General features: G+C 39.0%; 1 protein-coding gene across 2 annotated transcripts; it reads right to left on the reverse strand.

Moving 5' to 3' along the window:
• Positions 1-26,883, reverse strand: f5 (coagulation factor V). 2 transcript variants are annotated; one of them, XM_011489454.4, is made up of 25 exons: positions 26,603-26,883; positions 26,198-26,280; positions 25,461-25,583; positions 21,176-21,388; positions 20,935-21,096; positions 15,586-15,807; positions 15,340-15,505; positions 15,042-15,222; positions 14,788-14,884; positions 14,462-14,667; positions 13,074-13,221; positions 9,549-9,761; positions 7,036-9,445; positions 6,760-6,928; positions 5,214-5,450; positions 4,286-4,499; positions 3,938-4,117; positions 3,738-3,854; positions 3,583-3,654; positions 2,905-2,990; positions 2,679-2,834; positions 2,453-2,597; positions 607-758; positions 303-485; positions 1-202 (listed from the first exon to the last, which is right to left on the reverse strand). In XM_011489454.4, the coding sequence occupies exons 1-25, from the start codon at positions 26,761-26,763 to the stop codon at positions 56-58; spliced, it is 6,243 nt and encodes a 2,080-aa protein (XP_011487756.1). In that variant the 5' UTR covers positions 26,764-26,883; the 3' UTR covers positions 1-55. The 2 variants fall into 2 exon arrangements, with proteins under 2 accessions (XP_011487756.1, XP_011487757.1); XM_011489455.4 differs by lacking the exons at positions 1-202; positions 303-485; positions 607-758; positions 2,453-2,597; positions 2,679-2,834 and adding an exon at positions 3,109-3,182 and having other exon boundaries at positions 2,906-3,022; positions 26,603-26,882.
• Between the last annotated feature and the right edge of the window lie 187 nt (positions 26,884-27,070).

The following is a 27,070-nucleotide window of genomic DNA, read 5'->3' on the forward strand; positions in this document are numbered from 1 at the left end:
AAAATTTGGACAACTTTATTTATGCACAATTATCATAGAAAACCCCAACAACCTGTCACTCAAAGTCACAGCCCAGCAGCTCTATTCTCATAGTGATCGAACCAATCCATCTTTCTGGAACAATTCGGATGTAGCGGGAAAAAATGGGAGGGTAAATGTAGTTCCTCACGTGGTCACTGTTGTTTGTGTTTCCAGAGAATTTCTGCATTCAGAAACATAATAAAAGAAGATTTAACTCAACTTAACTTAAGCAGAGTTCTTTCATAGGATTGTGGTTCTGGGGGCATCTTGCTGTAACTCACCTTGGCAGGAAATTCCTCGTTACCTGTGTAGTGTGTCCAGTGGACACCATTGTCACTGTACTGGATGGTGTAACTGGTAACATACATCTCCTTCCCTAGAGACAAGGCTCCCTGAGTTATAATACCGGTGATCTTCTTTACTTTTGGCAGCTCCACCTGCAGCCACTGGTTCATGTTGTTATTCTGTCAGAAACATACTCTGCATTAAGTATAGTCAGTTTTGCAGGCTTTGAAGGTGTCTTAATCAGGTTAGTCTTTGACAAACTTATTTCAAATGCACTTTTTTAATGTCTTAGATCTATACCTTTGCTCTCCATGCATTGATAGCACCCTGTTTGTTAAGCCTTGCAAGGAATGGACTCCAGGAGCCACCGTACCAGCTGGAGGCTGTCGAGCTGGCGGAGATGCTGTGGTCCTGTATCTTGCCACTCTCCATCCCCAGAGGTACTGAGCAGCCTGATAAAGGTGAGTAAAACAGTCAAATATACAGATTATAAAATATTGCACGCTTGCTTAGAAAATTTAGATGTATTAGTTTATATAAGCAGAAGATATCAAAGAGAAGCACGAGTTGCCACTGAATGATCTGGGAATCTTAATAAATCCCTTATGATACAGATGATGGCACAGGCATTATCATACATTTTAGTTGAAATGCAAGGGAACTTCACAAAAAAGATATAGTCAAACCATAAACACAAAATAAAAAGACTTAATTAAAAAGTTCTAATAAAAGCAACTGAAACAGGTACGGCGTTGTCAAACAATCATGGCTTTACAAAAAGGCAAAAAAAAAGTACAAAAAACTGCTAAACCTCTATTAAAGAAAGGTGTCAGTAAGCAGGAATCTTTTTTAACTCGGGAAAACCCACAATGTTGAATTTGGCCCTTGTTTTTTCCTAATTTCTTTAATCTATTTTTATATCTATGTTTTAATTTTTTTTTTCTAATTTCGGCTGCTGTTAATTGCTGCTTTCCATAATGAACTGACAAACTGTAAGTCAAAAATTCTTACCCTATTGTCAGATTTTCTTTAAAGAAGCAAATATATCAGCCAAATGGGGTAATAAATCTGCTCATACCAAGAATTCTTATTTTAAGAAATAAATCCTAGTAGCAGATATGTTCTCTTCATATTATTTTCATGCATAACAAAATAAGACATTTATTCTTGAACTAAGGGTCTTTTTACTTTCTTAAGATTCAGTTTTTAGAGATGGGATAGATGGGGGGGCAGCACCTTGCAAATTGTGAAAGATGTGGAGGAGAGTCGCTCTATTAAGGCTCTGGCCACCATGACAAGCTATAGACTAATCGTAGAGCTAATTTAACCCTTCAATTGACATTTTAAAATAAATATAAACTTTTATTGATCTTTTTACAGTAACAAAAAATGTTCTTGGAAGAATGTAATTTATTGATCTTACAAGCCTATGGACTCTGCTTTTGAGTGGAGGAGTGCCTGGTTAGTATGTGAGACATCCTTGGTCCTTTATCTATTGAAAGCTCTAGATTATCAAAGCATTCTAGAGCCAAAAATTCTGTCTAGTGTCAAAAAGTTTAGGTTCACTTACAGGTAATATTTCTTCTTATGGGATGATAACTTATTACATAAATAGTTTGAACACAATAATGTAAAAATTGAACAATTTTTGGGAGGCTTTCTGTGAGCTCTGATCTAAATTCTGTGAAACACCAGTGAAATGAGCTGGAACCTACCAACTAAAGAAGGGACCTTTTAAACATGAGACAGCTGCTGACTGTTTGCTCTTGAGGAGCTGGCTAAAATAGCAGCAGACTGTTTTTCATGACCAGCTTCAGTTGTCACTCATGCATTTTTAGATGACATATTATGGTATCACAATATTTCTTATGGCACCATCAAAACACACAGACACTGTTGGTGGGAAGCAGCACCCCCTTTCCCACCCTTTGCGGAGCAGAGAGGAGCAGGGAGCTAGTACCCATCCGTTTGAGCATAAATTTCTTTATCTATGTCCTTCATCATCAAAAAAAAAAAGCCACAAGAAAAAGTTAAAAACACCATCTTCATCTAAGTGGGTCTTTAAAGAACAGAGCATTAACTATCACATATCCATAGATTCTGGCTTCTTTATGTTCAGACTCTTTAATAGTAATGTATGTCTAACCATCAAGCTCACATCCATAGAACTCCATGCGGACTGTGGCAGATTTGTACCACTCAATGGGGTGGAGCCTGATGAATCGTCCAAACACAGGAGGAGAAAATGTGTTCGTCTTTGTCTCATAAGCCTCCTGGTTACCAGGGAATTCCTACAAAAGGAAAGATACACAGAAATCAGAATAAACCAGAGAGGTGTTAATTCCATCCACAGGTGATCCTACCACCCTTACCTTCCAGAAATATTTGCTGTCGCCTTTGTAGTAGCTCCATTTGTGGTTGTCATTGCTGTATGAGATAGAGTATTTTGTCACATACTGGGATTGGAAGAGCTGTTTGGCACCCTGAATTGCCACCTGACTGATTACAACTGGCCTCTGGAAGTCCACCTGTACAGAGACAGATTAGAAAATGTCAAAAGTTAGAGGCCGCACAAAGTGAAAAGCTTGAACTGTTTACCTGAATCCAGCTGCTGTTGTTCTCTGTGCTCCACGCATTGTATCTGCCATTATTGTTCAATCTGGCAAGATGAGGCTTCCAGTACCCTTTAAAGTTAGGCAGAGATTCTTTATTAGTTCTGCAATGGTAAATAAAGGACACTTATTTAGCAGTTTTTCAACTTATTTAATGCTCAAAGACCATTTAATTCACTGTCACACCTACTTATTCCCCCTTGCCACAGATGACGTGAACTGCCATTAACCGGGCTAGGAGCAATGTGAGGATCGGTCTCTTGCCTAGGGACACTTGGACACATGAGTGTGCAGAATTGGAACCAAACCTGGGGTTCTTCAGAAGCCACTAAATCCATTTTCAGGAAATAGGTTGCCAGTCTTTTGCACACTTACACATACGGACAATTTAGAATTACCAATTAACCTATAAAGAATGCTTTTGGACTGTGGGAGGAAGCTGGAGAGCAAACTCCACACAGAACTAGGGCCTTTTCACTGTGATGCAAGAGCAAAAACCACTACACCACAATCCAGCCCTTGGCTGAAATTAACATTTGTTTTTACTCCCTCAAGTCTTTAGTCAGTTTAGGTCAACTGAGCTAACGTACACAAAGAAGGTATTATGGTTGCTCACAGATTACATTTAGCTCCAAATAGCAAAATGAGAAGTAAGAATGCTCACCTCTTGTATGGATCGCTGTAATCTGGTTGTCTTTTACACTGCCTGACTCAAGGCCCAGCGGATGGTAGCAGTCTTGAAGAAGAAAAACATTCTTAGCCAAAAAGATATTACCATCTGAATACAGTATGTGGTTGAATCTGTGTTTTTTCATGCACCATTATCCAGAACTAGAAAGAGGGTCTGCATGCCCTTCTGCTGGATTAAACCAATTTCTGTCTCCAGCTGCCACAGACCAGGTTTAGATGGGTACATCTCCAGGGTTGCAAAGCTCCCTATGGAAAAAACAATGAATATTAAAGATTATACATTTGACCTTAAACACCATTCTGTATTCTCTGCATTTATTTTTTTTCACCAGGCAATAGTGGATAGACAGCCTGTCTGTAGCTCTTGGTCTTCTTGGTAATGAAAGTCTGTCCATGAAAGTGAACACTCTGAAAGTCTTTGGAAGAACCCATGTTTAGAAGGTGCCAGTACACGAGCTGGTCTGTGTACATCCTCAGTCCCTTCAGGTTGAATATTATTCCATTTATGGCTGCATAAACAAAAGACGGAACATGTTTTGTATCACTTTTGCCTCTACACAAATGTGGAATTGCAACTCACCTGGATGGTCAAATGATTTGTAATAGATTTTAAAAAATGCAAATGAAAGAACTGATCAAAAATTGATGTATTTAAAATATGAAACTTGTTATCTTACAATGAAATTTGAGGTTTTCCTTAAGGCTGGCATCCAGAAATCTCCTTCGGCTCTTCCTTTGCAACAGCTCAAAGTTCTGGTTGTAGTACCAGCTCTGGGACTCGTCAAATGTCATGAAGAGCAAAGTGAACTCCCTTGAGTCTTCTTGTTTGTCCAATGTACCTTCTCGACACACCAGTAAAGGTCCAATCAAGCCAGAGTGGATATCTTTTTCCTAGGTGTAATAACAAGGTGATGCATTCTTCATTTTCTTTGACAGGTTTTTGTGACATCTTGGTTTTATAAGACATCAAAAATCATAAATCACATATCATAAATAAACATATTTCATTCTAATCATATCACAAACTGAAGAGGCTATGAACTTAATGGACTTTAAAATAAAGATGCCTTTTCACATTCTAAGTTATATCAAAGAATTACTTAGGATCCACATTTTTGAGTACTTTTAATTCAAATAGTTGTGAATCAGGATGAGATGAAAGTACTGGTATGCTGTTTAAAATTTGTAACTGTGACGTAGAAAAAAACAACCGGCAAGCCACAAGCCGCCTATTCCGCTTCATTCTGGGTCTCGCCCACAACCCAGATGTGAATTTCTAATGAACTACTGCTGCTCTGCAGAAATTATGTCCTAGAGAAGGACACAGGGTTTTTTTTGTTTTTATTTTTTATTTTAGCTATACAACATAATGACAATTAAAAGACCACTGGGAATACTTTTACAATAGATCTGAAGATGTTTGGAGTGGGATTTAAGGCTGAACTTGTGTCAGGAAATACAATATAAACTGAATTTTTTAGCCACCAAGTTTTTACTGGTTGGCATGATATTCTAAAATTTATAAAGCATGTTAATTTTTCAGATTTTGAAAATGTACTTTTATTCCAAAAATGTAAATCATTAAAATATATATATATATCTTACAGGATTAACTCCAGAGTAGTAAGCCCAGGTCCGGCAATTAGAGTCTTCTGGTCCTGGTCCAGCATCAGTACTGGCCTTCCATATATAAGTAAAGGTTGTATTAGGTAGAACCTCGTTGTCATACTTATACCAGTTCTTGGAGCCGTCCTCATAAGACATGCCCTCTGTCTGCTTTGTATAGGAAACTCCATTTGGATGTATGGAGTAGGGGCGGTTGGCACGGTTTCTGAAAACTACCTAGAATCAACAAAAAAAATTGTTTTATTTATGAAAGACATTTCAAGTATATTTGCAATTGATTTGTTAATAAAAGAGACATAACTTTCTCTTTTGAGATGCGTTCGTTTTGTAAATTCCTCCAGTGTTATAATGAGGATTCACTGAGTATGCAGTCTTTACCAGAGAAGCTTATATGTGCAGTTGTTCTTGAACAGTACTTTGATCTTATTGGGCTGACGTAGATTGACAAAGTAAAAATATGAAAAACTTGGCTGTGCACTTTTTGTCATTTTTATTCCCAAAGTTGAAAGCTGTAAATTGCAGTAGAGCTGTAGCAGGATTCTCTACCAGATAAACAGTTTTGTTGTGTTTACCTAATGAAATGCCATACAGTAAAACTCAAGGGCCCATTGCAAACCTTTGGTATTTTATGCTGTTTGGCTTTTTACCTCAGGTCTTTTATCACAAAGCAAACAATCATAAGTCAATAATTTCAATGCATCACAGTGAAGTAAAACAAAGTTGCCTCTTGGGGCAAAGGAGCATTTGCACAAAAGCCGGTTCTGTTTTACCAGGGACAACCCCGCAGATAAATAAGACTGCATGTTAAATTACAAACACAATGCAGATGGTGATTTAATAAACAATGTTTTGCATTTTTTTGTTCTTGTTTATTATTTGCTTGTTTCTTCATTTCTGAATGTACAGAGAGATAGAAAAAAATCTTAATCCTGAATCCAAATTTAATCTGTTTATATCTTTAGTCTCCCCAATTCTTTTTAATGTTTTCAATCCCAATACAACCAAAGCAGAATGCATTTCCATGGTAACTGGAGTGATCTTAAATATTCATTCCTTTCATGAAAAGGCAACTGAGTCATGAATACATTTACTCAAGATTTCTAAAAAATCCAGAACAAATTCCATAATTTTATGTGTGACATTCCCATCAGATCTTAGGGGAGATAAAACAGATGTTATTGTACTTACTCAGATAAACTCTGAAAAAGGATTTAGATATAATTTCAAAAGAGAATTTTAAATAGTAGACAACGTGATTTTTTTTTTACAAAATAGTAGTACGGCCATTTTTGTCTGTGTCAAGTAAAAAATTGGATTCTTGTCTTAAAAGCTTTCGTGTCAGCAGTCACCTTATCTTCAAATCAAATGTTGCCTTCATAATGCCTTTAATGTCTTTAATTTCTTGTTTTATTTCCAAATGTATTTTCTTGGTGTCTTGGCTTTTACAAAGAACATCTCACTTGTTGAATGATGCATCTGATTTATGTGATGAGAATTCCCTCTGAGCCAACAGGTCCTGTCTTACCATAATGGTTTGTCCAACCTCTGCTTTGATGACAGGTCCCAGGATACCAAGATGCTCATCAAGCTCCCCACGGATATCAGGAGTGCTAAAGTCACTATCCAGGTAACCACGGAAAATAACCTTGGTAAATTTTGTTTCTGGGCCGTACAGTTGGTTTTTTTCTGGTCTCCTGTACAGATAACAGAACCACATGTCAGTTCCATGTTTACTTGCATGACAGTTTATTGTACATTTCAAAATACCTTGTCATTATTAAAGCTTGGCTTTAATGTTTACCTCTGCCCGTAGCCAGCATAGTCCCATTCTACTTCCTCTGCAGCAATGAAGTAGGTCTTGGTATTTGGGCCTGATAACTCTAAGTAATATTTGGTGGTCTCATCCAGGTTCATGTTCATAATATCTTTGTGATCACTGTAGGGATCTTTGAACATCACATATTCATATTCATTTGCCGTCACATCTTGTTTATTGATCTCCAGATGATCTGGTTCCTTTCCAGGAATATATAGCTGGTAATCACTGAAACCATGCAGGGGCACACCAATAACAATCGGTTGGTTAACCAGCTCCTCGTCATTAGACACAGGCTGTGGTGTCAGGGGGCGATTCCCACGGGGGGTCATCTCTGGACTGAATCCTCGAGGAGACAAAGGTAAATCACTTCTTTCTTGAGGTTTATATACCTTCTTTCTCCTGGTCTTCATTCCTTGGCCTTTCTTGGGTTTTTGTTTGAGAACAACCTTTTTGGTCTTTTTTGGAGGCGGAGTGGTTGTTAGTGTTTCTTTCTCAAAGTATTTCTTAAGGTCGTCCGGAATCTCCTGAGGCACTTTATTATGAATTACATCATAAGTCCAATTCTGATCTTGTGGATTGAAGGAGAAGGTTTTAATTGCCTCTGTAGTGTTTTTGTTTAGATAAATGAAAACCTCTTCTGTGTCATACAAAGAACTTAAGATGTTTGAACTCAGTTTTTCTGAGTGGTTAAGTAAAACTGAAACCTCACTGGGTAAACTTTCTAAAGAGGTGTTGGTCAAGTTTTCTACGTTAGATGTGACATTATATTCATTCGTGTTTGAGGGATCAGATCTGGATGCATTCACTGTGATGTTTAGTGAAGGAGGACCTTTAGGCAAACCATCTGTCACATTTTTAATGCATGTGTTGGTTACAACAGTCAAAATCTTGGAAGAATTTTCTTGAAGTTGATGGTCTGTAACTGTAAAGTTATCATTAATGATATGTGTGGCATTAGTTATTGACTCAAGAGTCCAGTTGTAACTTGCAGAACTGTTGCTGTTTAATTCCTTAAACCAAAGTTTTATCCCAACTGTCACGTCAACAGGCTTTGTTTTGTTGTCATATACTTGTTCAGTAGTTGTATTGCTAAGCACAGTTGCATTCTGTACAGTGCTGTTGTGTTGCATTGTGGTACTGCTGGTCCCAAACACGTCATAAAGGAACACATCTCCTCTTGTGATTTGACCCTCAGGTTCTATTACTACTCCTTTGTCCACTGCAGGAGAGCTATCCTCAAGGAACTGAGTATTTGTTGTTTCGTTTTCTGAAAAAGATGTTTGATTTTGTGGAAGTGCTACAGTCATATGGAGACCATCCCATATCTCCATGGTTAGATCATTACTTTTGTCACTAATTTCCGTTATTACAGTTGGTTGTATAGGGGATCCTGTGGTTACATTAGTAATGTCTTGTGACTCAAAAGTTGTATTGGTCTGGTCTAGAAAGGCTTCAGTTGGATGGGTAATGCCTGGTAATGTTGCGTTTAGACTGGCAGCCTTTTGTATTTCTGTAGTGGATTTGTGATTGTCCTCTGAGTCTTTTGTTACATTGGTAGTGTTTTGTGATGTTCCAGTTGATGTGACTACTGTTAAGGTTAAATTGGCATTACCTTGTAAATCTAGTATTACATTTGTAGTATCTTGTAATGGCATGGTAGGATTGGCTGTAGCTTGTAAAGGTGCAGTAACATTTATGGTTTCAGAAGACACGTTCTGAAATATTGATGATGCAGTAGATTTGTAAAACGTAGTATTTGTGGAGAAAGAAGCAGATTCAGGGTTGGAAACAACTTTGGACAGACTTGCATTTAAAGTTAAACTGCTGTTCTTTGTCAACTCTTTATACTCACTGAAAACTGTTTTGTTCTTTGTTTGAGGAACTGACAAAGAATCAAAAGCTGCAGTCGTGTTTCTCAGTGAATAGGCTGCGATGTCACTTATGCTTTGGTTTTGAAAAGCAACTTCTTCCATTTTTTTGCCGTTTGAAGATTGAGTTTTGTTCAGCACGTATGGTTTTGAAGAAGATTGATGGTTTGGCTCCTTTAAAGTGATGTCACCATCTACATCGATGGCATCATAATCAAGAAAAGACAAATCCAGCTCCTCCACATCTGATGCACTGGACTGGGTTTTCTGTGACCGTATATTTAGCCATTCTGCATAAATGTCCGTTAGATGATCTGTCTCCTCTGTTGTTGCTTTAGTTTTAGTTTTTGGCTCCTCTTTCTCTTTTTTGATCTCATCCAATGTTGGAGGATTCCACACAATTAGAGCTGGATTTTCAAAGTCGTCGTCATATTGAAGCTCACGATAGCACTCAACATCTTGAAACTTGGTGCGAAGTCCTTTAGTTGTTCCATGGGAATTCAGGGAAGCCAAAAGCCAGACACCTGTTCACAGAAAGATGTGTGTGTCAATCTCTGTAGACTTGGAAAATAACATTTTGGCAAGTGAAATATAACAAAAAAATAGTCTTTGTAAACTGGGACTCACCAATATTGTCCATGTTCATCGTGATGGTCTCTCCAGTCATGGGATAGAGGCTGAGAAAGTCTTCTGTCCTGCCATTAAGCTCAAATGGGTGGCCGTAGAAGGTGGCTGTCTGAATGTGGTTCTGTGCGCCGATGCTGGACACATGCCATGTTGCCACCTCACCATTGCAGAAGCCCAGGACAGGCCCACTTTCAAAAGCATAACCATTTATAGCTTTGAAAAAATAAACAAATATGTAAAAACTGTTATCTGCCAAACCAGGAAATGTGATTGCAGTCTAAAGGGCTGTCCCCCCAAAAAAGTATGCAATGCTGTTAATGTCTCCCTTACATCAGCCCTTTAAATTAGCTTCTCTGAGCACACATTAGAGGCTTAAAGAGGCCTTTCATTAGCTGCGTTTACATGGACAAAAGTAATCGGAATGAACGCCTGATCGGAAGAAAAATGCGTCATGTAAACATGCCGTTCGGAATATTCTGCCCTGATCAGACTCGTTCGAATCAAACTTTCTTTACGATCGAGATCGGTGGGTTATGCCGATTGTTGATCTGACCGTGGTGCATGTAAACAGCTCATTCCGATCGTGTGTCACTACTGCTCTGGTTTTACGTCACGCATAGACGGTGCGGTGCTCCAAAGAAAGCTTTGGAGCGCAAACAGGACTGACCGGCTGCTCCGCAGCAGTGAACGGTGTCTGTGAGCACAGCAGCCGGACTTATAGCTTTGTGTTTGCAGGCAAGGGGGTGTGTGTATGTGTGTGTGTGCTTTGTTACATGTGCGCTCCGGGGGAGGCTTCCGTCCCGCCTCTCTGGGTGAGCTGCCGGACTCAGGAGAACCATGTCTCCCTGTAGAACTGTGTATCCCGAGCAGAGCCCAGACTAGAGGGCTGCATTGGGATTGGGACCCAACCCAAATCTCGCGGGATCGGGCGGTTTGAATTGTGCTGCGGGCGGGCGGGAGCGGGCGGCAAAAAAAAAAACCCGCTGGATCAGTGCTGCCATGAATATCTCATGAATATATATTAGCGGACTACGTTTGGCTGTGCGGCTGTTGGATACTTATGTACTGAAGCTCCGTGAAGGCACCAGGTTGAGATGCCCAATGGCCTCTGTCATCTAACCTGTTGTTGGGAGTGTGCAACGCCCCGCCCCACCTCTTACTAAGAGCGCGCTTCAGGCCGTCTGTCTGTGCGCGCACACACGCAAACTTTTAACCGAACAGGGTTTGGGAAAATATATTTAATATTTAAGTTGCACACAAAAGAGGAATGCATGAAAAGATGAGGCTGGAGGAGGGACATGATTCTCTTTAATAATATCAATAAAAATGTGTTTTTTTCCTGCGGGACGGGAGACGATACAAAATCAATGCATCTCTATTACTATGCGGGACTAAATTCTCTGAGTTTTGCGGGTGCGGGCGGGAGTGGACATACATATTGCGGGTGTGGGCGGGAGTGTAACGCATACGTTGCGGAGCGGGCGGAATTGGTCAGAAATTCAGCGGACGCGGGCGGGAGCGGGATGAAGAAAATAGTCCCGCGCAGGGTTCTAGCTCAGACCGCCAGCTCACACACCGGCTTTGGGCCGGTGTGGATTTGTGTTTCCAGTCGTGTCCCGACAAAATAAAGGCTGATGTTATTCCCACATATTTACGTGGAGCCAAGATGCAAATAGCTGCATTTCCCGCATAGATTTTATGTTCATCCAAGGCTAAATGTTGTTAAAGTGTTAACCTTCTCCTAACCCTTCTTCCGGCTCCGTTCTCCCTGAAAAAAAGCTCTGACCACATGTATTAAAATTAAAATGATAAGCGAACAGGATCTTCATAATAACCATAACAATATTAAAAGCATGTTTAGAAGATCATCTTGTATATTAGCGAGCTGCCACATATCGGCATATCCACATATCGGCTTGTTTACAGTGGAACTCATTTCCTCTTCTGGTATTTTAGTGAGTACTGCACATGTCCAAATGATTTATTCCGACCAAAAATGTAGCCCATATGAATGTTTATATATATATTTGGAAAACGTTTTTCTGGGCACATGTACACGGTTGAATTCTAATCCGATCTTTGATTCGATCAAGATATTTTGCACATGTAACCGCGGCTAATGTCTGGGTTTTTAATCTGAAAGCATCAGAAGCTTTACACAGTGCTAGAAAACATCACTTTACTTCATTGTTAGTGAGCACCCTAACAAACATTTCCACACTGAACCTGATCAAGAAGCTTTAAATTCACAGTTTGAGCATAATTATATCTCAGATGCCCACCTATGAAGAAAATGACAGTTGGAACTAAGCTATTGGATCAATGAAGGTTAACTTATCTGATTTGAATATTCAGGGGAGGATTGGGAATTCATCATGGCATGAAAAGATTGTAATGTTTGCCAATCATTTCCTTATGACCTAAGTTTCTTAGTTCATTTGCCTACATCCCATTGTGCTTTGGTCAGCCAAAATACTGTATTTTCCGGACTATAAGTCGCTCCGGAGTATAAGTCGCACCAGCCCAAAAATGCATTATAAAGTAGAAAAAACACAGATAAGTCGCACTGGACTATAAGTCGCATTTTGACGGGAAATTTATTTGACAAAATCTGAGACCAAGAACTAATAACTTTCACAACCTCATATGACAAAATCATAGCAGACTGTTTATCTCATAATTTCACAGTAATTCTTTCTCAAACTTATTTACTTATTCTTTTCATGAAGCATCATTGGCCAACTAATACTCTGTTTTCATCCTTTATTGGTAGAAACAGTTTTCATTTTTATTGCATTTCTGAATCTATGAAATCATTGGAAAATAGAATATTATGTTTTTAGCCTTCAAGATCTTACTGTAAAAAAAAGTTTGCTGATTCTCTGAGTCACTTAACATACTCTTAACACATAACATACCTCATACATCAAATTTACCCAGGAACATCATCTCTGTTCCTCACAAATGAACATAACAGGAGGGTTAACAACTTATTTATTTGAATTTATTTCTAGTATAAGTCGCTGCGGAGTATAAGTCGCACCCCTTGCCAAACTATGAAAAAAAGGGCGACTTATAGTCCGGAAAATACGGTACTTCTTTCTGATGGCATTTTTACAGTAGATGATACTTTGTTCATGTACTCATGACATACACAAAATCTTTAGATTGAGTCATGGCATCTGGACTTAATGTCCTCTCTTCTGAAAACACTTTACTACTTATAGCTTCATATGAAAACAGAAGACATTAAGTCCAGATGCCATGACTCACCTTCAAGAAATGTTTTTTCCAATGATTTTATTTAAAATCTTCTCCTCTGACACAACTTATGATAAAAGCTAGAACAAAATAAGTGAGCACAGATGTGCTATGCGTGTCACAAAGTTATATTTTCATCCCTACCCATTACCCCTTTACTTCTAAAGACTAGGAGACAGGGTCTGAATTCAGATGTAGCACTAACATTTACTCTTTGTTAAATAATTCATATATAACTGGATGTATCCCATTAATTAAACTTACTGTGCATGACATTAGAATCATAAAAGTCTCTGTCAGCCTTGTTGACTTTGGAAACATCCGAATACAGTCGAATGTTGTCATCCAAGTACCAACTCTTGTTCTCATCAAACATGGCAAACACTGCTTGCTGCTCTTTGTCTGCCCTCACCTGCAAACAGTAAAAAACAAAGACTGTCAAAAGTCTAAATAGGCATTGCATTTGGTTTACAGGTATACACTACTCCAAAGTTGTAATTACTTACAATACGTCAGGCTTTGGTTTTTGTTTTAGTCTGTGTTTGAAGCTAACACTTTTTGAAACATTCTGTGTTTAGACTCACCTGTACCAGCAACTCCAGCTGGAGGTCCATATTACCAAATACCAATGCATTACTTTCTTTGAATGAGGCTCTAAAATATCCAGAGAAGCTGGGACCTTGTGGACATCATTTAAAATTAATGCATTATGTGTTTAATGCATTGTGTTCCTATTATTTCTCTGTTTGAGAGTGGCTTTCTTTGAAACTCATTTCACTTCCCATGTTTTCTTTCATACCTATTGTTTGAGTCAAAATAGAGTCCAAAATGCTAAAAGACTTGCGTGTCAACAAAAAGTGACACGCAAAAAACTCTCAAAAGTGAATAAAACAGTCTGGTAATCTGAGGGATTTTTTTACTCAGGCCCTTTCATCAGGCAGAGTTCTACTCAGTTGGGAATCATGAACCAGCTTGTGACACTATTGATTGAATGACAACTATTTGGTTGTTCTGGAAGGCCAAATGTTATCAAATGTTGCAGCTCTCTCTTCTTCACAGACACACACACACACACACACACACACACACACACACACACACACACACACACACACACACACACACACGCACACACACACACACACACACCCACACACACACACACACACACAAACAAACACCCTTTCTACACATTATTTAAATACATTACAATTTCTAAGAATTCAGAACATGCCTCTGGGTTCACACTGCCTCGATTGCTGCTCCAGATTATTGAACGCTTTTGGTTCCAGCCTCTTTAGTTTGTTCTATCCTGGCGCTCGAGTAACAGTATTTATTCTTCATTATACATTTTATATTGGTGATTGGTTGATTATCACCTTGCTAAAGAAATTGCTTTAGCGTATGGATTCTTGCATTTTAGTGATCCTTACAAAATCCTCAATAAAAATACTGTAGTGCATAAGCCTCACCTAATGATTTGATATGAAGAATAGTGACAGTTCAGTGCCATGTGAAAGTACACTTGAGGAATATACAATTGTGCTCACATTTGAACTTTAACAAGAAAGGATTTTTTTTTACTTTTTAGAGTAAACTTTCACTATAAAAACAATTTGCACGGTAAGTTCCTTCATTCCAGATCTACTCACTTGCACATTTCTGACATTCAGGGACTGACTCTTACAAATGAGGATTGGCCCAATCAGTCCCGACGCAATGTCCCGAGGTGTGTCCACTGCACTGTGGTACATCCGTGTCAGACAGCGAGAATCTGCATCTAAAGGCTCATTTTCCTCCAGCACCTTCCACACATAGGTGTGTGTTTCACCTGGTTTAACCATGTGCGAATGATTTCCTGTTGCAAGCATTCAAAAACATCCCATCATTAAATTACTACATCTAAGTTTTTAGAATGTTTTCACCGTTAAGCTTTACAAGGTTTTGCTAAGTTTGTCTTATAAGTGGAAGACAGTACCTCCTTTTGGGTAGTAGACCCCCTCCTCAGATTTTTCTATCATCAGCCCATGTGGATAGATACTGTAAGGCCTGGATGCCATGTTCTTAAAAATAACCTGAGCACAAACAGTTAGCCTTTGATCAGAATTTGCAAAATAAAAATTAGTGCTGTTTACCGAGTTACCTAATGTGTTTTTCTGAGACGGAATCCTTTTAATCAAAATGAGGGCTTTGTATTTTCAGGTTCCACTCTTTTGCTCTTTAGACACCTACCTTAATAACATCTCTGATTTGAGCTCTGATCACTGGGCCTAAGATCCCCAGCTCATTCTTGATTTGCGCATTCTCCAATCTTTCAGTAAATGATTCATTTTTGTACAGCGTGTACACTGCCTTCTTGTACTTGGCACCAATACGAGTGGATGACTGCGTCAAGTATTGGCGTTTGAAGTCTCTATGAAAGAAAAAAAATGGTGTTACAAAATATAAGGAACCCAACAGCTACTGTGATGAATTATCCAACATGACAAAAAATTAGCTTTTTTGGAAGTGGGTGTTTGTTTTCGCTTACTCGTCCATATGTTCCTGCATGTTGGGGGAGTAGTCCCAGACAACTTCCTCTGCAGCTATGTAATATTTCCACTCTGTGCTTTGTCGTTTTTGTGCGATGGTCATGGTTCGTGTGGGTTCTTTAAATTCTTCACACTTCTTTATGTCCAGAAAACCGTGCAGGCCGGCTGCAGCAGACAAATTGCATTAACTCCCTTTTTAAGCTCCCTTAAATTGGTTTATATCATAAGTGTGGAGGAACACCCACCTTCTATATGCCTCATGTTTTGCGAGGAGAGCAGCCAGCGCCCCGCGTAAGGCGCCACCAAGCTGACGGTAGCTGAGGAGCCGCTGATTAGCCCCACTGATGACACTTTGTGTCCCTCCTGAGTCAGTACCTGCCCGTTGATGTGGACTGAAAACACTTCGGGGTTTGAGCTCATTCCCACCAGATGCAGACTCACAGGGGCGTGAGCGCAAAAATGGACATCTTCAATACAACAAACAGATTATCCTTTTCAATTAGGATTCATAGTATGAAAATAAATAATAATAAATAGATTACATGCATAGAGTAAATAAATGTAATAAAACTGATGGCCAGGACTAGATCTATAAGCCAAACATAAGGAAAAGCCCCTCAAACTGCCTGTTTGTTTCTACAAAAGGATTCAGTTTGGATGTTACCCGAAATAAACAAGTGGGTTTTTTGTTTGTTTGTCTGAAAGTTTGCCAGGGTAGTTGGGATGCTATTAAAGTCACGGCTGATATTGTGCTTCTTGAAAACAGCAACAGCTTCTTGGCATAGCAAGCAGACAGCCTTTGATTGGACTTTAGTGAAAAAATATTCTGTCGTCCTCTCTGTATTAAAAACTTAGCAATCACTATCCACTTTTCTTTTCTTTGATAAGCTCATTTTTAGGGCTTGTTGGGAAACCTTAAAAGAAAAGACGGCACCAATGGTCAGAATGCATTATCTGTTGGAGAAAGTTAAATGAATGGTGCGCCTACACCTGTCCCGGTATTATTAATTCTATATTAATAAATAATAAAAATAAAATAAAATAAATAATTTTATATTGCAATATAATTTGGACAAGTTTGGATCATCATCCAATCAGCGATGGCCTACGGTATCTACCTTTTCTGGTTTCTCATTGTGTTTCATTTTTTAAAATTTCATTTGGTTTTTCTAGAAATTACATTTGTTTTCTGAAATGTTTCCTTTTTTTTAAGTTTTGGTTTCTGGAATTTTTTTTTATATTCTGACATGTAATGCTGTATTTTTAAATATTTGTTTTTCTCTTAAAATTGTCATTGTGATCTTTTAAATGTTTTCATGTCGAGTAATTTGCTGATGTGATTTGCACTTCAGGGCCACCGTAGTACCGAAACTCTCTGCCAAGTTGCTACCAGTTCCATAAAGAAGCGTGGGATTAAAGAAGCGACACTGTAGATCACAGTATTTTACTCAACAGACTGAGAGGTTTGGGCATCTCTGGTACTGTACTAAAGTGGTTTTATTCCTATCTCACAGATCGAAGTTTTTACGTAAGTATGGATACTTGCTCCTCAAGGGTCTTCGACATCAACTGTGGGGTCCCCCAAGGTTCAATTTTAGGCCCACTACTTTTTAATCTATATATGCTGCCACTGGGGGACGTCATCAGGAGGCATGGCGTTTGTTTCCACAGCTACGCTGATGACACTCAACTCTACATCGCTGTGTCTCCTGATGATGAAGAGTCGGTCAACACACTCTTAAAATGCATTTTAGACATTGAGTCATGGATGGCAGAGAACTTCCTACAGCTAAACCAGGACAAAACAGAGGTTTTAGTGATCGGTTCTGAAGACAAGAGAGAGGTAGTTTTATCTAAACTAAAGAATTACAAAACTTCTCAGTGTGTGAGAAACCTGGGTGTCATTTTTGACTCTGAGTTGAATTTTATCCCACAAATTAAAAACATCACAAAAACAGGATTTTATCATCTAAAAAATATATCCAGAGTCCGCCCATTTCTCTCTCTTGCCAGTACAGAGGTGCTAATGCATGCTTTTATTACCAGCAGATTAGATTATTGTAATGCCCTGCTCTCTGGTCTTCCCAGAACAAGAATAGCAAATCTTCAACTGCTGCAAAATTCAGCAGCACGCGTTCTGACGAGGACCAGGGGGCGGGAACACATTGCACCAGTTTTAAGATCGCTGCATTGGCTCCCTGTGCAATTCAGGATTGATTTTAAAGTTCTTTTATTGGTTTACAAATGTTTTTATGGTCTCGGGCCTTCATATTTATCTGACATGATTTTAAAGTATGAGCCCTCGCGGACCCTGAGGTCCTCTGATACAGGCCTTTTGGTTATCCCAAAAGTTAGAACAAAAACGTACGGCGAGGCCTCATTCAGTTTTTACGGACCTCGCCTGTGGAACAGCCTCCCAGAGAGCCTCAGGGCTGCAGAGACTGTTCATGTTTTTAAAGGAAGGCTTAAGACCTACCTTTTTAATTTAGCTTTTAGTTGAATTTTAGGATTTTTAATTTTTTTATTTGTTTATTTATTTGTTTATTTATTATTAGTATTATTTTTTCTAATTTATTATTATTATTATTTTTAAATATTTTAATCAATTTATTTTTCTTTTAACTAGTTTTATATGTGTATGTAAATACATTTATTTATTTATTCTATTAATTTTTAAGACGCTCTTACTATTTCATATGCCTATTAGGGTTTATGTAATTATTTGTTTTTTGTCCATGTTTTATATATATTTTAATTTATTCCTTTTACATTTTATTACACTCCAGTGTTTTCCTCTGAGGGATCCTCCACATCGGTGACTGACCCTTCTCAGTGAGCGGGGTCGCTGCAGTGGGATCTCCTGGGTCTGACTCTTTTGATCGGATCTGGGGGGTTCTGTGGTAGTGTTCTCCGTGAACTTGGGTTGGGGGGTCGCTGGTGTGGACATGTCCCCAAACTATCGTTTTCCCACCTCTGGACAAAGCCAGGTCTCCACATTCTATCATTCTATCACTTTTTTATTTATTTATGTATTGATGTGTGTGTGTGTGGGTGTGTGTGTGTTTTTGCGGGGGGGGGGTTGTCGCACGGTTTGTCTTGTCATCTTGTTTTTAAATTTTATTGTATTTTATGCACAGCACTTTGAGTGACATCTGTTGTCGAAAAAGTGCTATATAAATAAAGGTTGATTTGATTTGATTTGGTGCTTCACAGCAGGCTTGAAAAAGAACAGATGCGCAGAGCGCAGAACTCCAGTAAAAATCCTAAAGACGGACCAAAGTTCTGCTGTACTTCACAGCCAAAGAATCTAATTCAAAAACTGATGGATCAGAGTCATGTGTACAATGCTCTAAAAAAGAAACTTGTTGTGGTGATGAGGGAATGAAATATGTGTTTACTTTTGCGTGTTTGAAAGCGGTGATGCCGTGCTGCAGTGCAGACAATCAGGGAAATACAGCCTTAGACACATTTAAGCACTCTCATTCGCACTGTCACATTGCATCCATAAGCTTAAATGTTTATGAAAAGAATGCACGATTTTTTTTCCCCAGTTTTGATGCAAACTCATTGGTTAAGGCATTTATTCATTTTTTTTCTCATACTGAAAACTTATTTGTTATGGAAATCAGACAATGTTGACTGTTGCCTTAAAGAACAAATATTTCTTAATTTACCAAAAGAAAAGCACCATGAATATGCTTGGGCAAAAGCAACTTGCATATGAGATACAATTGCTGTGCTAAATGTTTTGATCATTGCATAAAATGTATTTTACCATTTTATTAATGTAAAAGGTGTATTAATATTCAGGCAGAGTTTTCTCTAATGTATGCTACTTAAAAAATAGGAAAGATTTGTCTTAGGTACTGTTTTGAGATTCATTGGGACACGTATGGTATTGTGGCATTTGTATTGTGACACATATCGCATCGCCAGACTCTTGCCAGTAAACACCCCTAGTGATAACCATTACACGCTAACAGAGTTTCCATCAATGCAAGTGGTGTGGGTACCATAACCATTCGGCCTGCAACAACTGTTCGGGGTCCTTCGACTAGTGCTGACGTCACATTATGTGATTGGCTCTCCGTTGGTCCGATGACGTATCAGATAGTGATTGGTCTGGACAAGTTACGATACTACCATAGGAGAAGATATTGTTGTAAACAAGAAGAGCTCCGACATAGAGCGAGATTATTATTCTAAACGTGCTTTTATTACTGTTATGATTATTATTAAGTGCAATTGCAGCCAAACGGACTGCAGTCTGAACCCTTCTCAGGACGGCGCACACTATAACAAAGCACCTTCCCTGCCTGCATGCAAACACTAAGCTAAGAGACTCCAGCTGCTCTGCTCAGAGACACGGTTGGCTTGTGTGGAGCAGCCGGTTAATTCTAACAGTCACAGATCTTTTTACAAAGTGGATTGTGGCAAAATCTCTCTATAAACACTACAAAGAATTATGTCAGACACAACTTATGGGGGAAAAGAACTTTGGGTTGCAAAAGGCAACGTGAAATGAAAATGGGTAGAGCCTGAGCAGATCTCCATACTACACAGTTTGTCCAAGTGGGGCTACTGTAGTGTGACTTTATCCTCAGTCGAAAGAACCCGAACGGTTATTGCAGGCCGAATGGTTATGGCACCTACAGCGGCACCAGCAAACTTAAGGCAGGAAGTCAACCACCAACTTTGTAGTTTGGTTTAAAAGACAAATTACATCCACATTCCTTATAGGCCTAACAATTGGAAAGTAATTTTATTATGCCCACTTTTCTAACACAAGTTTTTGTAGCTTTCACCTGGTTGACCTTTTTCCAAAAATGATACCTGGTCACTTCACTCAGTCATTACTGATGAATAAAGGACAGCACTAAATGTAATGGTTTGGCTCTTGTGAGCACAAGATTTAATCCAACTTCTACTTAAAAATAACAATAAACTGCTCACTTCAATTTTTCATCTGCATAAACGTGTGTTACTCCAATTAACTTTTACAGCACAACTTTCTGTTTGATTTTTTTTGTTTTTTCCAGTTTTTTGAAGGTTTTTCATTTTGGTCAATTTCTGAATAAGGATGTTTATACTGTAGATGTTCTTGAATTTTTCCTGATGTTCTGGTCTATTTCATGGTCTAGTTTCTTTGTTTGTTTGTTTTTTGACAGTTTACTTTTGAGTGTATGTTACATTCCAAAATCCATTCCAAAAGTCAGCTATTCCCAACTGGTCTGTAATTAAAGTAATTTCAGTAAGTCTGTATTTGATAGATTATCCCCACATTGTTCCACCAATGTTTTGTGGCTTGACCTTTTGACTGTTCTGTAGAGGTGTTTTCATTTCTCATCTCTCAGGTTGCACAGATTTCAATCTCCTTGGTGAGGACTCATACTTGTAATAAAAATCTATTGTGTTCTCTATTCTGTTTATGCTTATTTGTTGCTAATCATTTACATGTTTTAATAATCAGTTGAATCAGCTTATGGACTTTTGCTCACTAGCTTTTTCTGGCTCATGTGTGTAGGATGGTCCTTTTTTATAACTGTTTGCATATTAAAATTGGAAAAAACAAAGAAGGAAAGACAAGCACTCACCAGGCAGGGCTCCCTCTGCGTATCCATTAATGGTATACATGACATGGTTGTCAGTGGAGAAACCTCTGGGGTCATATATGCTCTGTTTCTCATCAAAAACTCCAAAAAGTAATGTGTATTCCTTGTGGACACCGACCTGCTTCCCTGACTCATCAAGACTGCCTTCAAACGGAAGGGAGCAGTCATTATTCACTTTTTTCCTTCAATGCACAAAACATCCTGGAGTCATTTTACTGCTCACCTGGCTTGCAGATGAGTAAAGTTCCAATGAGACCAGAGTTGTAATCCTCCACTACATTTTTATGGGAGAAGTACGTGTAGGTAAGGCAGTTGGGGTCATCAGGCTGTGGAGAAACTTTTGACGTAACTTCCCAGTAGTAAACGTGTTCCTGGTTGGGATATACCAGATCATCTTCTTTTTCTTTTAATGATGTGTTGTCAAAGTAATTGGCTCCTGTAAAAAATGGGAGACTCTGGTTTGGTTTGAAGAAAAAGGTTCACATCAGAGCACCTGGAAATACACTGACCAAAAAGATAAACACAACACTTTTGTTATTGCTCCCATTTTTTATGGTATGAACTCAAAGATGTGAAACATTTTCCACATACACAAAACAACCAGTTCTCTGAAATATTGTTCACAAATCTGTCTTAATCTGTGATAGTGAGCACTTCTCCTTTGCCAAGACAATCCATCCCACCTCACAGGTGTGCCATATCAAGATGCTGATTAGACAGCATGATTATTGCACAGGTGTGCCTTAGACTGGCCACAAGAAAAGGCCACTCTGAAATCTTCAGTTTTGTTTTATTGAGGGGGTCAGGGGACTCAGACAACCAGTCAGTATCTAGTGTGACCACCATTTGCCTCATGAAGTGCAACACATCTCCTTCGCATAGAGTTGATCAGGTTGTCTATTGTGGGCTGTGGAATGTTGCTCCACTCTTCTTCAGTGGCTGTGCGAAGTTGCTGGATATTGGCAGGAACTGGAACACGCTGTCGTATACGCCGATCCAGAGCATCCCAAACATGCTCAATGGGTGACATGTCCGGTGAGTATGCTGGCCATGCAAGAACTGGGATGTTTTCAGCTTCCAAGAATTGTGTACAGATCCTTGCAGCATAGGGCAGTGCATTATCGTGCTGCAACATGAGGTGATGTTGTTGGATGTACGGCACAACAATGGGCCCCAGGATCTCGTCACGGTATTTCTGTGCATTCAAAATGCCATCAATGAAATGCACCTGTGTTCTTCGCCCATAACATACACCTGCCCATACCATAACCCCACCACCACCATGGGCTACTCGATCCACAACATTGACATCAGAAAACCGCTCACCCACACGACGCCACACACGCTGTCTGCCATCTGCCCTGAACAGTGTAAACCGGGATTCATCTGTGAAGAGAACACCTCTCCAACGTGCCAGACGCCCACTCAAGTCGGCCCTGCGAGGTGGGATGGATTGTCTTGCCAAAGGAGAAGTGCTCACTATCACAGATTTAGACAGATTTGTGAACAATATTTCAGAGAACTGGTTATTTTGTGTATGTGGAAAATGTTTCACATCTTTGAGTTCATACCTTAATGGGAGCAATAACAAAAGTGTTGTGTTTATATTTTTGGTCAGTGTAAAATGAATTTGTTTCAAGTTTATAACAGTTTGATTAATACCATCTTTTGTAGCAGCTGTGTGTTGCTTTTTAAAGACATTTGTTGAACTGACCATAAGTAATTTTTATGGTCTCTGGTCTCTGGTCTCACACTACCCTCTGCAACATGCATTCAACTGGTCACATCCAATGAAAAGTCTATGTAAATGCACATATATACCCATTTCAGGCTTCCGCATTCAACACTCTCATTCACTTGTAGCTATGCACATTTTTAAGATAAGATTTGGTAGTATGGATGGCATCTCTTTTAATTCATGAAAGTGCTAACCATTTGAAAATTGATCATGAAGGAGAAATTAATTATATGACACCCAGTCTTTTATAAATCGAAATGGAGCTGTCAAAGATTAAGTTCAATTCCCAGGGGTGAAATGAGCTTCATCCAGTGTTGGTCCTTGGGCCACACCATTCGTGTTACCGCCTAACTATGTAGCCATAAGGGGCACAAGTCTGGGAGTATACCCCTTGCTGATTCCCAGCCCGGATAAAATAGTGTGTTGTTTCAGGAAGGGCATCCGGCATAAATATTTCTGCCAAATCATCTGTAAATCAGTGAAAGCTAATCCGCTGTGGTGACCCAGGAAGGGATAGGTTAAAAGGGTAACAACACCAACAACATTTAGCTCCAAGCCTCTTTCTACTAGAAGTGGCGGACATGCACCAGTATCGGGTGGCGACAGTACAGTGTGAACACTGTGGGCTAAATCCATGTCCAAAAATGTGCGTTTAGTGCATTCTTTAGCGCACGAGACATTCCTGGTGTGTCTGTAGTCTCACACTTAAACACACAGTCACACAGAGTTTAGCAGTGGGTTAAACAATAAAAGAAAACTTATGTCACAACAGAAACAGTCTGGGACAGAGTATCAAAACAAAGAAATTCCTCACGGAAAAAGAGCTTCTGGAATAATGTGTTGATTTGGCAAGAAGCTGGGAGTGGATGGGGGAGGGGTGTTCTGTACATGTTTGTGTACAATACTTGTACTCATGACAGATAATGTTCTGTGAGGCTGGCGAAACCTAGCCTTTTAAATGTACTACCCTCCTTGATTTGCTATCTACTGTTTGGATGAAAGTTATTTTTACCCTCTGACTGACTAAGCACATCTGATCTGACTCATGTTCAATCTGCTTCAGCAAATCAACAGCAAACAGTACACATGGTCAGAAAACAGGCGGGGTTGTGGCTCTTGAGGGTCAGAGTAGATCAGTTACGGATTAAAACATTTTATTTAAAGGTCTTCTTTCTGTCATTTGAGTGGATGTCCAAATCCTGCTAGGAAGAGGAAGCTACAAAGTACTTATTTAAAAAGAAGACTTTGTGCAGACAGTAGCAGCTAAATAGTCATAAAGTCTAAAAATGTTTTGCAAAAATAAACTGTTCCAGGAAAATCTCTAGCTTTAATTACAAAATACAGTCAGTGATGTTTGCACCATTGACTGTACTGTATGTGAGAGATGGACGAAGTGAGTGTGATGTCACCCATAGAAAATAGCTCAGTTCTGGTTTCAACAAAATAAAGTCAATTCGGTTGCCATTTTGGAGCCAAACGTTGTCAGTAAGCAGTGATTTCTCTGAGTCTGTATTAGTCATCGTTTCATGGCAACCACTCTTGCCAACCAGGAGTGAGCTAGTTGGAAGTCCACACGCCTACCACTCAAAGCAGGCTTGTGAGAATTTGTTAATCAAATGTTTTGAACATATGACCTGAGACCACATACTTTGATTGAGGCATTTGATTGGTCATTTTAAAACTTGAATAACTTGAACTACAGAAAAAAAACATGAAAAAAATTTGGATTAACAAGAACATGTTAAAAAAAAGGAGTCAGAGCAAGAATGACTATTCTGACAAATAGTAATAGCTGTTTATTTGTCTATAAAAAGTCTATGAGATCATTGCTTCTTGGAACCTGCGGGTACTTCCTGTTTGGTCTGACGGGGGGGATGGGTTACTCAGTCCATTTCTCTATACTGTCAATAGTTCACACTGATCAACTTCTTATTTTTCCTCTCTGTCCAAGATAAGTCCTTAATCCTGGCTTAACCATTTTCTGTGTTTTATGAAATGCCCCTATGGTAAGGACATGATGATTTTTTATTAAATCCAGAAAGTATGCGACCCGTACCTGGAAATATTTAGAAATACATGAAACCAAAGAACCAAAAAACAACAACAATGTCTTATTATTCTTATTTCAATGATCCCATGGTTCAATTATCTTTCTTTCTGTCAAATAAAGTCCCATTGCATTTAGAAGACAATCGACTAATCACATCTCATCAATGAAATAAAAACAAAGGTTTATAAACAATTACTCTACAAAAATCCAATATTTATTTACGTTTTTATTTAATTAAGGAGCCCTCAACTTCCAAAATCCATGAGTCACTCCTTACATACTGAGATAAATATTTTCAAAGGCTTAGCAATCCTTCCTGTTGGACTTCAGAACTTTTTGCTTTGGTGCCTTGTCTGTCCTAGTTAATCTTTTAGAGAAAGACAAACAAAGTTGTTTGCTGTAAAACGAGGAACATCATGAGTATACACACACCATGACCCTAACAGGCCGTGCTGTAGCTGTTTTAATAGTTATGCCAGAGGAATGTGTGGCTTGATTAACCCTTGTGCTATCTTAGATGACCCCACCCTTACATTGACGTGTTCTTCCTACCATGACAAAGGTGGATAAAGGTGGAAAGATTTCATGTAATCCATGGACACCAGTGAAGATCACAAATCATTGAAGAAAAACGGTTCAGCGCACTGTCTAGTGGGTCTAGATGACCCAACTCCCAATGGTAAAGTATCCAGGATGGCACAAGGGTTAAGAGCTGCCTACCTTCAGATTGTTTCCCATAATTCACGCCATGGGAGTGGAGGCTGTATGGACCATTGGCCCTGTTTCTGAAAGTGACGACAATCGTCTCTCCCTCCTCAGCTCGCAGCGTTGGTCCAAGTAAGCCTGTGGAGGAAGTTTATTTGAAAGCAACTATCCATCATGACTTATCGGTACAACCTCAAATGGACATTCCGCCATTAATATAGTTGTTGTGGTCAAATCTACAATTGTTGATCAGCCAAAAGGAATTCTATCATCTCTTCCATAGCTTTACTTTCTCTCCTAATTCTTCCCTGATATAAATGAATATTTTTAAAATGTAGCCAATGTTAGTGGTTCTTTCTTCTTTACTATTTCACTTTGCATCAACTCAGATGCAACGTAGGGACTGGATTTGGACCCAACTGGTATTTCTTCTGAATCTGAAGCATCATTATGGTGTCAAACCAATGCTTTTTGGACCCCCTAGTACACCCAATTATTTGTTCTTTGACAAACCAATGACTATACAAGTATGTCTATATCATAATTAACCTCAAATCTGAGGTTCAAATCAATATGGCATGCATGCCAGTTATGCCAGGGTCCTATAGAACAATGCAATCAACACACAGGTATAAAATGCAAACCCCAGAAGAGGTCCTCATGCATAGACATCTCCTGTAGATATGTATACATGTTTCTTTAAGAAGGAATCCAGATAAACCGAGCTAACATCAACATCAGGGAATACTAACCTAGCCATGATGGATGAGGCTTAGCTTTTCGGAAGTCTTTGTCATACTCCCGAAAGACCACTTTTTTGTAGATGGGATTAAACCTGAGGAAGAGCACAGAAACAGATATTTGCAGAATGTACTTGTACAGACACCCCACCCCCACACAATGTGTTATCCTTTTGTGCTATCATAAAAATATTTAAGAAACAGGCTGCAAATGGCAAACAAAGCAACAAAAACAGACTGTTCAGTTTTTCCCAATCGAATTGTAACCATCGTCTGATTAAAACAATTGAAAATATTTTTTCATGAATAAATGTAAACGCAGCAGAGACGTCTTTTCGTCAAATTTAAAAAAGATATAATATTCTAGCTGAGTAGTTGAAGTAAAAGATGACATGATCTATTTCAAGGTTAACTCACCTGTTTGTGCCATTGCCGGAGTAACTCCAGTCAATTTCCTCAGCAGCAATGTAGTAGTGCCTCTCCTTCGCTTGATTCTGTTCAGCTTTGACATGTAGTGCTGACACAAGAACCAGGACTGGCAGCAGATGATGAGCTCCTGCCCAGGAACAGAGCCCCATATCTGGGAACTTTTCTGACTGAGTGTGAAGCTGCGATCTGACAAAACGCTTCACTCTCTGCTTTATCTGTGACTGCTCCACACAAACCAACACACGTGGGTTAGACAGTTGTGTCCCAGGGCAATGAACTGTGCGACTGCCTTGTTTCCCTTTTATAATTAGATAGTGTGCTTTTTTTTAATTAAATGATGAATTATGCCTTCGGGTTTGGGCAAATCTCTTAAGAAATGTGGAAATGAGTAATAAAAAAAACGTATAAATTCTTTCAACCCCATAATGTCTCTGGAGAATCAATGAGAAAAACATC

This window comes from Oryzias latipes, chromosome 21 (assembly GCF_053564925.1).
Source record: "Oryzias latipes strain Hd-rR chromosome 21, Olatipes_Hd-rR_3.1".
Lineage (NCBI taxonomy): Eukaryota > Metazoa > Chordata > Actinopteri > Beloniformes > Adrianichthyidae > Oryzias > Oryzias latipes.